The sequence below is a fragment of the Lithobates pipiens genome, unplaced genomic scaffold (genome assembly GCF_037356315.1).
Source record: "Lithobates pipiens isolate NorthernLeopardFrog02 unplaced genomic scaffold, aLitPip1_a1.2 Scaffold_25, whole genome shotgun sequence".
NCBI classification, from domain to species: domain Eukaryota; kingdom Metazoa; phylum Chordata; class Amphibia; order Anura; family Ranidae; genus Lithobates; species Lithobates pipiens.
Genome location: NW_027507787.1, coordinates 145,369,966 through 145,382,843, shown reverse-complemented (window position 1 = coordinate 145,382,843; position 12,878 = coordinate 145,369,966). Strand labels below are relative to the sequence as shown.

General features: G+C 44.2%; 1 protein-coding gene across 1 annotated transcript in view; it reads right to left on the bottom strand.

Moving 5' to 3' along the window:
• The window catches only part of LOC143929785 (pancreatic lipase-related protein 2-like), a 137,734-nt gene that overhangs the window by 101,939 nt on the left and 22,917 nt on the right, over window positions 1-12,878 (bottom strand). Inside the window, exon 4 of the mRNA XM_077453763.1 lies at window positions 8,261-8,312. Coding sequence (XP_077309889.1) covers window positions 8,261-8,312 — 52 coding nt within the window. The remainder of the gene's footprint in view (window positions 1-8,260; window positions 8,313-12,878) is intronic.

Sequence of the window (12,878 nt, the reverse complement as noted above, 5' to 3'; positions counted from 1 at the left end):
GTACAGCTGCTTATAATAATCTCAAAATACTTCCGCAATGTCCTTGGTATTATATACCGGGGTCCCTACTCTATCCAAGATTTTCTCTATATAATTTATAGCTCTGTTTTTCTTCAATATTCTAGCTAGGCATTTACTATTTTTATTTTCCCATTGATATCTTTCTTTTGCTACTTTATTATAAATTTTCCTCATTTTCCAATTCTATTAATTCCTTCAGCTCTTCTCTTTTAGTGATTTGTTTGTTGTAGTTCCTCATCTTGTCCTCTATTGCTCCTTTTCCCTTTTTTTTTTTTTTTTTTTTTTTTTATGGGATTGTTCCAATCTAAATATGTCCTCCATTAGTTCCTTTCTTTTATTAAGTCTCTTTCTTCCTTTTAGCTCCCATTGAGATATATATTCCTCGGATATAGGCTTTATGGATCTCCCAGACCATATTCTCCGCCACCTCCCCTGTATCATTTATCCGGAAAAAAATCTCTAACTCTCCCTTTATCATTTCCTCTCCCCTTTCATCTAATAATTCCTTATTAAGCTTCCAAGAAAATGGCTGGTTCTGTACACCAGGGATCTTCATTTTCATTAGCAGCGGGGCATGATCGCCGAATCCAACAACCTATGTTCAACCAACCAATAATCTATCCTGGTGTACGTTCCGTGCACAGGGGAATAAAACGTATAGTCCTGCATTCTCGGATGATGAATTCTCCATATGTCTACTAATTGGAACTGGTGCATCTGATGTTTTATTGCTTTCAGCTGTATGTTTCTCAGCCCCTGTACACGGGACGTACTATCCTGCTTGGGGTCCATACAAAAGTTCAAACCCACTCTTGAACTCCCACAGTTTATTAAGTGTTTCCCTCAAAAAAACTGTGGGGCCTCTATTGGGGCTATATATATTAGCCAGGGTACATTCCAAGGCAGCGCTCCTTTCTTTCCTTGGCTCTATTGTCTACTGCAGGCAGTGGATCCCAGATTGTTGTTTTTATGATTCAATCTTGTGCCCCTCTACTGCAGCAACTGCCCCCAAACAGGTAATGTACACTGAGGAAATGACACAAGCCTTCCATGCATTATTAGTCTTTGGCCAGTGCCCCGGCACTCGGTTTACCAGACCATAAGAAACCCTTCGTGCTTTACTGCATAGTCAGGGGCACTGCATTTGCTGCCGTTCTGGCCCAGAAGCAAGGCATCCACTACCAACCCGTGGCTTACCTATCCAAAAAGCTCCCCGTTCAAGTGCAGGGAATGCCAGCTTGCCTACAAGCTATCGCTGCATGCACCATGGCAGTAAAAGAAGCTTCTAAAATCACTTTAGGAACCGAAACTGCTTTGTATACCACGCATACTGTAGTGCACCTTTTACAAAACATTTCTACACAGCACAATGCTCCAATGGTTATGAAATCATTCTCCTAAGCACACATGGTCTCACTGTCAAATCTTGCTCTGAAACACCTGCAATCAGATTACTACATGCATTACTCAGACTCCTGTCAGTTGAAGTCACCCCAGAGCATGACTGCTCCACACAACTGTTATGTTCTACCTCACCAAGACCTGACCACTGATCAACCCATCCCAGAGCCTGATTACATAAATGTTTTTGTTGATGGCAGCTGTTCTAGACCAAGCGATGACACTTACAAAACCGGTTACGCTGTAGTGACCTTACCAGACTTAGTAGTGGAAGCAAAACCACTAGCAGCCACCTCTGCTCAGCAAGCAGAACCCTTTGCCATAACCTGTACCTGTCAGTTGTTCAAAGGACAGAATGTAAACATTTACACTGACAGCAGATATGCTTTTGGCGTCGTACACGACTACAGCGTGATCTGGCAGTCCCGCAGTTTCAAAACTGCAGATAATAAGCAAATCTCAAATCAATCCTGGGTGGAGAATTTATTATGTGCACTTCACTTGCCCTCTAAAATTAATGTCATAAAAGTAAAGGGTCATTCCTATGACAAATCGGAGGTTACCAGGGGAAATAACTTAGCAGACAGGGCAGCCAAAACTGCAGCTGAAGAGGCAGTCAAAGAATCAACCCACCTACTGTTTTCTACAGATTTTTCCTCTCCAGATTTTCCAGCCCTAACTGCATTACTTCAGAGGAAAGCCCAATTGTCCGACATTACTTGTTGGGAATTGCATGGTTTGACACACAACACGGATGGCTTATGGTCAAACAAGGAGGGAGTTATAGGCATTCCTGAAACAGTAGCTCCTTTGATTTTATTTTATCTCCATGGCCCCGGACACATAGGAAAAAAACCCTACAGCAAATGTATAAACAGAATTTTTGCACTAATACCACTCACCTATTGATCGAACAACTAATTGACTCCTGCCTAACTTGTGCCCAGAATAATGTCCAAGGGCCGAAGTATGGCCTTCACTGACGCTTGCCGGCACCTTTGGGCCCATTACAGGATTTACAGATGGGTAATATCAAATATCTTTGCGTGATAGTAGACAAATTTGGAGACCGCGGGGATAGCCACTAGGTGTTTAATCAATCATTGGATTAGTAGGTTCGGTTTACCTGCTACCATATACTCTGACCAGGGACCTGCTTTCCCAGCAAAACTCACCCAAGAATTTAGTGAAAGTTCTTTGGATACAATGGAAGCTGCACATCCCCTACCATCCCCAGAGTGCAGGATTAGTGGAAAGAATGAACAGAAACATTAAAGACAAATTAAGACAGGCCACACAGGGTACTATGAAAAACTGGCTCCATTTCTTGCCAGGGGTACTCTTCCAGATAAAAACCACCCCCCATGCCAGGACAGGACTCTACCCCTTTGAAATCCTCAAGGGAAAACCCACTCAAAGAGCCCCCAAGGTAGGTGAGGATTCGAATATATATTCCTTGCAGGAAGAGCACGTAAAATACCTGGTAAGTAGCCTTGCTGAAACTTATGACAAGGTTGCTGTCACTTTTCCTCCTCTTTCCACAGAACCAACACATCCAGTGTTGATCAAAGAACTTGCAGCCCGCAAGCAACCAGGCCCCGTCTTCCAAAGCCCATTTGAAGTCCTCAACGTCTCCAGGACAGCGGTGCTGACGGATCAAAGCCCGCAATGGATCGATGCATCAAAGGTTGAAGAAAAGCCCACAGATGAAGGAATCAGAAAAAGGGATGAAGGAGCTCCCACCAGTAACTGTTCAAGAAGAGACTGCCACTATTACCCCCTGTCCCCTCCCACGAGACCCCTTAGCTAACAGTACCATTTTTGGGTGTTGGATAAGTTTTTCATGCAGGGTGGGGGATGATGTTAGTGTCAAAGTTAAGGGCAGGGCTGCATTCATGGGAACAGACCATATTTATCCATGCTGAGTGATCAAGGGGAGACAAGGGTCTCTCATGATCAAAGGAGGGATTGTAAGGAAATGTAGAGTTACTCTTTAGAAATTGTAAAGAAAGGTAAAGTTACCCCTTAGGTCTGTTTTAGAAGATAATGTTTTAGAAGATGTTTTTCATCTCACACTAGCTCCTAGCAGAATTGCTAAGGCTAAGTGTGAAGCAGGATGCGTCTGCGGTTGACATTTAGTTGCTGGACGTTAACATATATTGTGTGTTGAGAACATTGGTCTCAAGCCAAGGTGATAAGGTCAAACATTGTGAGGTTGAGTCTGTCTCTAGGCAGAATTACTATGAATATCTTTTAGGTTAATATTAATTGTATATTGTATTAACATAAAGCTTGAATGTGATTGGTTGTTTATGGGGCCTTCCCCCATATGACCCCTTTTTTGTTTATTGCATATTATTCTGTGAAGCCGGAATAAACTTTTGTATTCTTGATCATCCACACACTGTGTATGGTGTCTTGACTACCTGACCGGTCAGAGTTTTCCATTTACCACCAGAGTCCAACTCGAGCACAGGAAAGAGGGGCTGAGATAGGAACAACCTTTCATATAATACAGAACTTTATTTGTAAACAAAACATTTTGGAAATTTGACTATTACTGACCTAGTTCAAGGGAACTGGATGGCCAGGTAACCTGAGGTGCAGTAGGCCAGTGGGCAATTGCTGCAATTAGGCAGGGGTACACACAGGAAACCCATGGCATAAGGGTGACTTGGCTAGGATAGGGCGAGGGAGGGGAATAGGAAGGTAGGGGGAAGAAGGGGATGGAGTAGAGGGAGGAAGGGGGGAAAAAAAATGAAAACCTACAAGAGCGGTTTATAAGATATCATCTCATTGAGGCCTGGAGGTGTGGTAGCATTGAGATGTTCGATCCACAAATTGTCCTATCCCAATCACCCCTTCCAGGGCTCTGTTGGACTACTTCAGGAACCAAAAAATTGACAGCCATAGCATCAAAGCGGTGGTGCAGTCCAATGTGTTGGCCTATGGTGGTAAGTTCGCCATTGCAAGAATAGTATAGTATAGTATAGGTGGTCTCCAATTCTGTTGGAGTTCCCGTATTGTTAGGCCTACATAGAAGGCATTACACTTACACAGCATAAGGTAAATCACCCCCATAGTGCCCCAAATGGAAAAGATATGAGGTGAAAATGTTTCACCGTTGGGTAACTGGAACCTCCTCCCTTCGAGAATCCAGGGGCAGTGGGGACAACCCCCACATTGGAAGGTTCCACTAGGTCCTGCGACATATCGCTTGGATGGTTGGTAATGGCTATTATTCAGACGGTCTCTTAACGAGGATGCTCTCCAGAACACCAGTTCTGGAGTAGATCTCACATGTCTGCTCAGGACATAGTGGTCCATCAGTAAATGCCAATGGTTGGATAGTATCATTCTGAGTAGTTGATGATGGGCTTAGTGATAAATTTAATTGTATCTGTTGATGGGGGTTTGGGTGAGGTATACAGTAAAGAGCTCCTGGTACGTGCTGGTGCTCGATTAAACGTATCAACACAAAAAACCTCCAGCGTTAAAAGACAGAGATCAAAAATCCATTGTTCAGTTAAAATCCAAAACATCATCCGGAAACCAGTGCAGCTGTATATTTCTGGAGAAAGAAAGTTCACTTAAAGCGGAGGTCCACCCTAAAGTGGAAATTCTGCTCATTGGAACCCTCCCCCCCTAGAGTTGCCACCTCATCCCTTTAAACCTGAACACCTTTGAATTACACAGGTTCTCAGGCTAATTAAATGCAGGTAAGGCACTAATTGAGTTTAATTACCACCTTACCAGCCACAGAACCTGTGTAATTAATGTGTTCGGGTTTAAAGGGATGAGGTGGCAACCATATCCCCCCCCTCCGGCGCCACGATTGGCACCTTTCAGGGGGGAGGGGGGTGCAGATACCTGTACAGTACAGGTATCTGCACCCACTTCCGGCGTAGATTCTGCAGAAGGTACGCCCCTTTCCGCAGAATCTACGCCCCTTTCCAAAGGTCCCCCGCTGCCTGCTGGGAAACACACGGATCCCAGAGACAGCGGGGACCATCCTTATAGCGCAGCGCGACTCACGCATGCACAGTAGGGAACTGGGAAATGAAGCCGAAAGGCTCCACTTCCTGATTCCCATACACAAGATGGCGGCGGCAGCACCCGAGAGACGATCGAGAGATCGGCTTCGGGTGCCGACATCGCGGGCGCGCTGGGCGGGTAAGTGTCATTATTTTAAAAGTCAGTAGCTGCAGTATTTGTAGCTGCTGGCTTTAAAAAAAAAAAAAAGGCGGACTCCCGCTTTAAGGTCTTATGCATATAACAGCGCTCAATGGGACCAGACGAAAAATAAATTAGTATTTAAAATTAACTTCATATAATGCAATGCACAGGAACAATACAGTCTAATATAAAAACAATAAGCAGTCAGATTCAATGAAAAGCTCATCACAGGAATGCAGCAAAAATATAGTAGCAATACCGCCTTTAAAGATGAAAGCAAGGGGTTAACCTGCCTTAAAATGGGTGGGATCTTGTGTGCTGCTAGTGTTGAAACTATAAGCTAAAATGTATCTCAGCTGCTGACACTTGCCACACCTCCCCCACAGTGTGAATGGCTGAAACCTGAATGTATTATACACCTGTGTGTACACATGTATAAAGTGTGGCGCTATTAATCGCAAACTCCTTGCGATCTCCTAATTCTGATGATCTTTACAAATATATAATACATATGTGCAAAATCCATAAACATACAAAACTTATACACCTCCTAAACAATACTCATGCACACACCTATGTGTGCACACTATATAGTGTTGTGCTATTAAACGCAAGCTGAAATTTCAGGCTTAAATCTGAAGCCCTTAAGGTGAGGGTACATCTGATGGGGGAGGAGAGCACTGATGCGTGAAGGCACCTGTCACTTTATTTTTTTTAAACTGACTTTTTTTTGAATATATGGACTTGATAGTTATGTATATGCACATTTTATAACTTTGTTTGATATTCACGGATGCACAAGCACTATTCAGGAGTTAACCTGACTTGGTAACCTTAGCTCATCTCAATCCGAAAGCAGGGGCCTTGATACAATACACTGTGAGCTGTGAAGGCAAGGAGTAACGCTGGAGCAGCGGCTAATCTGATGGGCGGTCAGATATCCGCTGTGAGTAGGAAAATACATCATCGCCTCCTATGCTGCCACACCTCCTTGGCAACGCTATAGAGCGTCCTTAGTGACCATACATCCGGACGTCGGAAGGGACTCCGCGGGACCCGGAAGACCAACAGCTCAACCACCGGAACTTGATTGGGCGGTACGCAGGCTCAGTCAGTTGCCCTGGTGACCTTTGCTGACATGTTTTACATGCCTGCACTTTGTCAGTCGCAGGAGCCACCAGCATAGGTGTATTTAAAGAGGAAAGGAACAAAGGGAGGGGATAATTGGTAAAAACAAGGATATTAACCCCTTGCTTACAACACGAGGCACATTATCCAAGTACATATATATAAGGCGCTTGCTTCATGTGCAATGAACCTTCAGCTTGCAATTATCCACGGGTCATGTTGGATTACTACATATTCCAGCCACCACCACCTGAGATACCTTATATATGGTCTCGTTGCTTGCCTTCCCTCTTTCTGCCTGCTTTGCCCTTTTCTTGGGGGGGGTGGTGTATCTGCTAGGAGGGGGGGATTTGGAAAGAAAGAGAGCATTTGAACTGGGAGGAGGGATGGGGATCAAGAGTTGCACTTGCAGGAAGGATTTTCAGAAATGTGAAATTTTGTACTGCGGGGGATGTTTTTCGCTGAATTGTTTTTTTTTTTGGGCAGGGGTTTTCTCATACATAATGCTCAAACTTCTGGGGGGGGGGGGGCAATTTGGCATTGTCACCCTGGGTACTAAATGACCTTGCCCTGGCACTACTGGGGAGTTTCCTATATCTCTCAGGAACTCTGGTAGTGGGATCTATGCACTGAGTTCCCAGTTCCGTTCACCTGCCCCCATCACAGCTGGATCTCTCAAGTGAGGCCCAGAGCAAGGAGGAAGAAAGTAAGCATAGCGCAGGGCAGGCATGACAGTGTGGAAAAGGGAGACGACAAAGAGTTAAGGATTTGGGAGGAATTACCTGATTGGGGGTATATCATGGTGGGGTTTAAGTGATTTAAGAAGAGGTGAGCAGCCCTGGCGTCCAGTGGAGGTCAACGGATGCAGGAAGCAGCTCCCACCCTCCCTATTGCAGCAAGAACATGGGATGTCATGGCAGCTGGACAGCTGGTGGTTGTTGGTCTTTGATGGTGGTAAGAAAACCTACGATACGTAAGGGTTTTGGATTCATCAGTGGTATGTGTCCCTCTGGTGTATTCCAGTTAACGAAGGTTTAGCTGGAATATGGTAATGGTTGCACTGCAGGTAGTGTGTTGTTTCCGAGCCGGTGTGTGGCGGCTGGAGGCCTATCATGGTAAAAGGTCAGACGTGGAACATACTATATTTTTGGGGTGCCATCAAACAACAGGCTTAGTGACTGATAGTTTGTTCTCTGATGTTTCTGTTCTAAGGAATGTTTGATTGTTCATGTTAAGTTAATATTTGTTAATAAAGAGGCTGCTATGGCCATTTGTACTCCATTCTTTGTGTGGCCTCCATTAATTCTAAGTAACTGTAGGGGATAGGTCGGAGTATGAGTATGATTGGGCAGACATTAGGTAAAGTAGGGGATATTTGGTCTACACGGGTCATATAGATCATCTTGCGGAAAAAAGGGAGCAGCCGGAACACACAGAGGTGGTTTGGATTCTCAGTAGAGTAGAATAGTTTGATACTTCTATTTCTGCCCTGGTTACACAGATCTTTAAATATAAATCCAAACATACCACTCACCTGTCTTTACTGACTGTATAATGAACACGAGCAGCCAAATCTTCCCCAACATCTGGAAAGGTAGAGATAGAAATTCAGCTTTTTGTGTGGGAATTATGGACAAAAAAAACAAAGTTGTCTTTACATACACTGATCAAGTAATGTCTACACGCCATCCATGAACAAGCCGAGACCTCTCTTATAGCAATAGTGGATATGGAGAACCTTGGCCTCACTTATTGTCAACTGACCTCTACTATTCGGTGTAGGTGGTATATACACAGAAGACTGTCAACATATTAGAGGAGTTGGTCAAACACTGCATACATATTACAAGAGATGGTTGGATACTACAGGAGATGGCCAGAGACTGCAAACATACTAAAGGAGATGATCAGAGACTGCAGATATACTACAGGAGATGGTCAGAAACTACAGATATAATACAAGAAATGATAGGAGACTGCAGACATAGTACAGAAGAATGTCAGAGACTACAGGCACTGTACAGGAGATGGTCAGAGACTGCAGACATAATACAGGAGATGATCAAAGAATGCAGACATAGTACAGGAGATGGTCATCGAATGCAAATATAATACGTGGGATGACCAGGGACTGCAGCTATAATACAGGAGATGATAGGAGACTGCAGCCATAATACATAACAATGTCATAGACTGCAGACATACTCCAGGATATGGTCAGCAACTGCAGATATAATACAAGAGATGATCACAGACTGCAGACATAATACAGGAGATGATCGGAGACTTCATACACAATACAGGAGATGATCATAGACTACAGACATAATACTGGATATGATCAGAGACTGCATACTTAAAGAGGGATTTCACTGTGAAAAAAAAATTATTAAAAGCCAGCAGCTACAAATACTGCAGCTGCTGACTTTATCTGCACCCCCCTGAAAGGTGGCAACTGTGACACCGGAGGGGGGGAGGGTTCCGATGAGCGGAAGTTCCACTTTAGGGTGGAACCCCGCTTTAATACTGGAGATGATCAGAGACTGCAGACATACTACAGGAGATGGTCAGAGAATGCAGACATATTATAGCAGAATGTGAGAGAATGACAGGAAAAGGGAGAGGGCAGTTTCTTGCCCCCCCTTTTCCTCATGGGAGAGCGGCTGGATCAGCTGTTTCAAGTTCCCCCGCAGAGCCTGTGGCCAGCGGGGAAACAGCTGTTGGTCACATGTTTTTGAGGAGGGGTACAGGTGACCCCTCTTTATGACACGTGAAAAAGCCCGGGAAGAACTGGTTTAAACCAGTTTTCTTGGGGTTTGTGGGGCTATATAAAGGGGGTTCCGCTGAGGGGGCTCATCCGCCTCAGAAGAAGAGCTGTTGTGTTCTCTCTGGGTTCTGCCCTGAACAAACAGTCTCTTCTGAGGCCGGAAGATGAGAGAGGAGGGAAGCCTGGATTCACCAATGCCTAGACCTACCGGCACGCCGTGTCAAAAGGCTCCGGTGGGAGCTACCCCGCTTGTCAGCCGTCCTGGTGTGGAGGAAAGAAGAGGAGAGCGGTCAGCGGTGGAAGCCCGGGAGCCGTCGCTGCGTCAGCAAGAAGCAGATCCCGAAGATGTGGAGGACGAGCCAGCGCGTCAGCAAGGAAGCGCCGCCCCCCGGTTCGGACGGATGGGGCGGTGAAAAGGAAGCGCAACCCCCGCCGGAGCTATTCGCTTACCCGCCACTCCCTGCTATTCAGAAAAGAGCTGGTCCTTCTCAGGACCGTATCAGAGGGCAGGCGGGTGGGGGAAGACTTGGAGCGGGCAGGCAAAGCGGCCAGCTGAGCGGAAGAGCATCCACGTCTGAAGCGGTGGGTGGGGCCGGAGGCAGTACGGAAGGCGGAGCAACCTCTCTGAGGGAGTGGTCTCCCTCTCCACAGAGTCAGGCATCACCTAGGCAACTGACCATGCTGCCTTTCACTGAAGCAGGGCTTGATAGTGGGCCTGTTTTACATCAAGGGAGTGCAGGTATGTATGAACCTTCTGTTAATGAATTATTAAATGGTGTGGTAGATCTATTATCTAAAATGTCTAAAGAATTAGCTATTCAGAAATCGTTTTGTCAGCCATCTATAAGTAATGTTTTAGCCTCTGACGTTTCAGCTATGGGAGTTTGGTCGCCACCTAGTGGCGTCTCTGCTAATGGCACTCCAGCTTTGCCAATTCATTTAGAACAAAATATCAATGTGTATTATAGTAAAGCTAAATCACAAAACTTGCCTGAAATTTGTTTAAAGGAGTCCATTCCCTGTGATATTTTTCCATTAGGATTTCATTTGTGTCAGGTTGTTAAGGAAAAAATATGGCGGGGGGGAATTTTTAGATATTCTTTCATTTTTCCTTCCGCTAAAGATTTTATTATAAAAAAAAAAAAAAGAGGATGACGACAGACGTAGACCTGTATCAAAAAATTTTAATAACTGGTTATAGGCGTTTTGTATTTTTGCGGGTGTTTTATGTGAAACATCACCTGAAAAAAGTACGGGTTTATTTCAACACTTAGACATTAAGTGTCATGGTTTAATTTTGATGAGGCATTTCTTCAGAAGTTAAAAAAAAAACAAAAAAAAACACAGCAACAAATTTGTAATCTGGAGATTTTTCAAAAAGCACACACACCAGTGATATTAGCAAACATGCTCCCATGGCTTCAGGCATTTCCAGACAAGTTGAAGGTCCATCTTCTCATTGTAGGTTTTAGGGATGGTTTTTTTATTGCCTATATTTCAAGGTCAGGGTTGTACCATAGTTTAATAATTCAAATCCGTATCTGAATTTCCTCAAGTAGTTTTAGATAAGGTTAATTTTGAAATTTCAGAAGGAAGGGTGGCGGGCCCCTTTTCTTTCCCTCCGTTTTCAAATTCCCCTTTTCTTTCCCTCAGTTTTCAAATTTCAGGATTTCTCCTATAGGTGTAGTTCCAAAAAAAATAAAAAAAAATAAATAATTCTTTTAGATTAATTCATCACTTATCTTTTCCCAAAGGCAATTCCCTTAACCACCTCCTTTGCCGGGACTACTTCTATTGACGTCGTCCCGTGCACGAGTGGCCTGCGCGCCCCCTCTATGAGACTCGCCTGATCGGTGATCCGAGCAAGGGGTCGATCCCGACCCCTTATCACGTGATCAGCTGTCAGCCAATGACAGCTGATCATGTGATGCAACGGAGCCGGTAATCGGCTATTATTAAAAAAAGAGCCGATCACCGGCGGCCGTGATCGGGACATCAGTCCCGATCACGGCCAGCCCTGCCAGTGCCACCTTAATAAAACATAAGTGCCCACAGTGCCACCCAGCAGTGCCCACAATCTGCCTCAACAACGGTGCTGCACCCCAGTGCCACATATCCCTGCCCATCAGTGTCATCTACCAGTGCCCATCAGTGCCCAGCAGTGCCACCTATCAGAGCCACCTATCAGTGCCACCTATCAGTGCCCATCAGTCCCATCTATCAGTGGTACCTATCAGTGCCCCTTAGTGCCACCCATCCGTGCCACCCATCCGTGCCCATCTTTGCCCATCAGTGCCGCCTTATCTGTGCCCATCAGTACTGCCTTATCTGTGCCTATCGGTGCCACCTTATCTGTGCCTATTAGTACCGCCTTAACTATGCCTATCAGTGCCCACCAGTGCAGCCTATGAGTGCCGCCTCATCAGCGCACTTCAATGAAGGAGAAAAATGACCTGTTTGCAAAATTTTATAACAAACTATTAAACATGATTTTTTTTTTTGCATCTTTTTTTGTTAGTTTAGCAAAAAATTTAACTCCCAACTGTAATTAAATACCACCAAAAGAAAGCTCTATTTGTGGGAAAAAAATGATAAAAATTTCATTTGGGTACAGTGTTGTATGCCCGCGCAATTGTCATTCAAAGTGCATCAGCGCTGAAAGCTGAAAATTGGTCTGGGACTGAGGGGGGTTTAAGTGCCCAGTAAGCAAGTGGTTAATGACCAATTGATAAGAGTATGTCATCAGTTTCATATGCTTCTTTTGAAGATGCTCTAGTAAAGTTAATAATGTTGGGGAAGGGAGCTATTTTAGCAAAGGTGGATGTCAAGTCAGCTTTTTGCTTACTTCCCATTAATCCTTTATCTTTTAATTCCCTTGGGTTTTTTCTTTACTGATGATTTTTATTTTGATGAATGTTTACCTATGGGTTGTTCCTTGTCTTGCTTTTATTTTGAATCTTTTTCTTCATTTTAGAGTGGGTAGTTTTTGCCATTTCCGGTTCACAATTTTTAATTCATTATCTAGATGATTTTTGTTTTTAGGCCCTCCCGATTCTTTCCTTTGTATTAATTTATTACAGAAAATTTTTGAGGTTTGCGACCATTTTGGTATCCCATTGGCTCAGGAGAGGACTATTTGGCCTTCAACTTGTCTGGAATTTCTAGGTATCATTATTGATACTGCTTAATGGAGTTTAGGTTACCAGAAGAAAAAATTGAGAAGATAGGCTCTTTATTGTTCAAGTTAATCAAAAAAAAAAAAAAAAGCTTGCTTGAAGGCAGAATATTTTCCAGGAGGCTTTACCTCGCTATATATGGTTTAGAGTCCCCCTTTTATCATGTGTGATTATCCAGTGATGTGAAGGAGTATTTGCTGGTTTGGTTG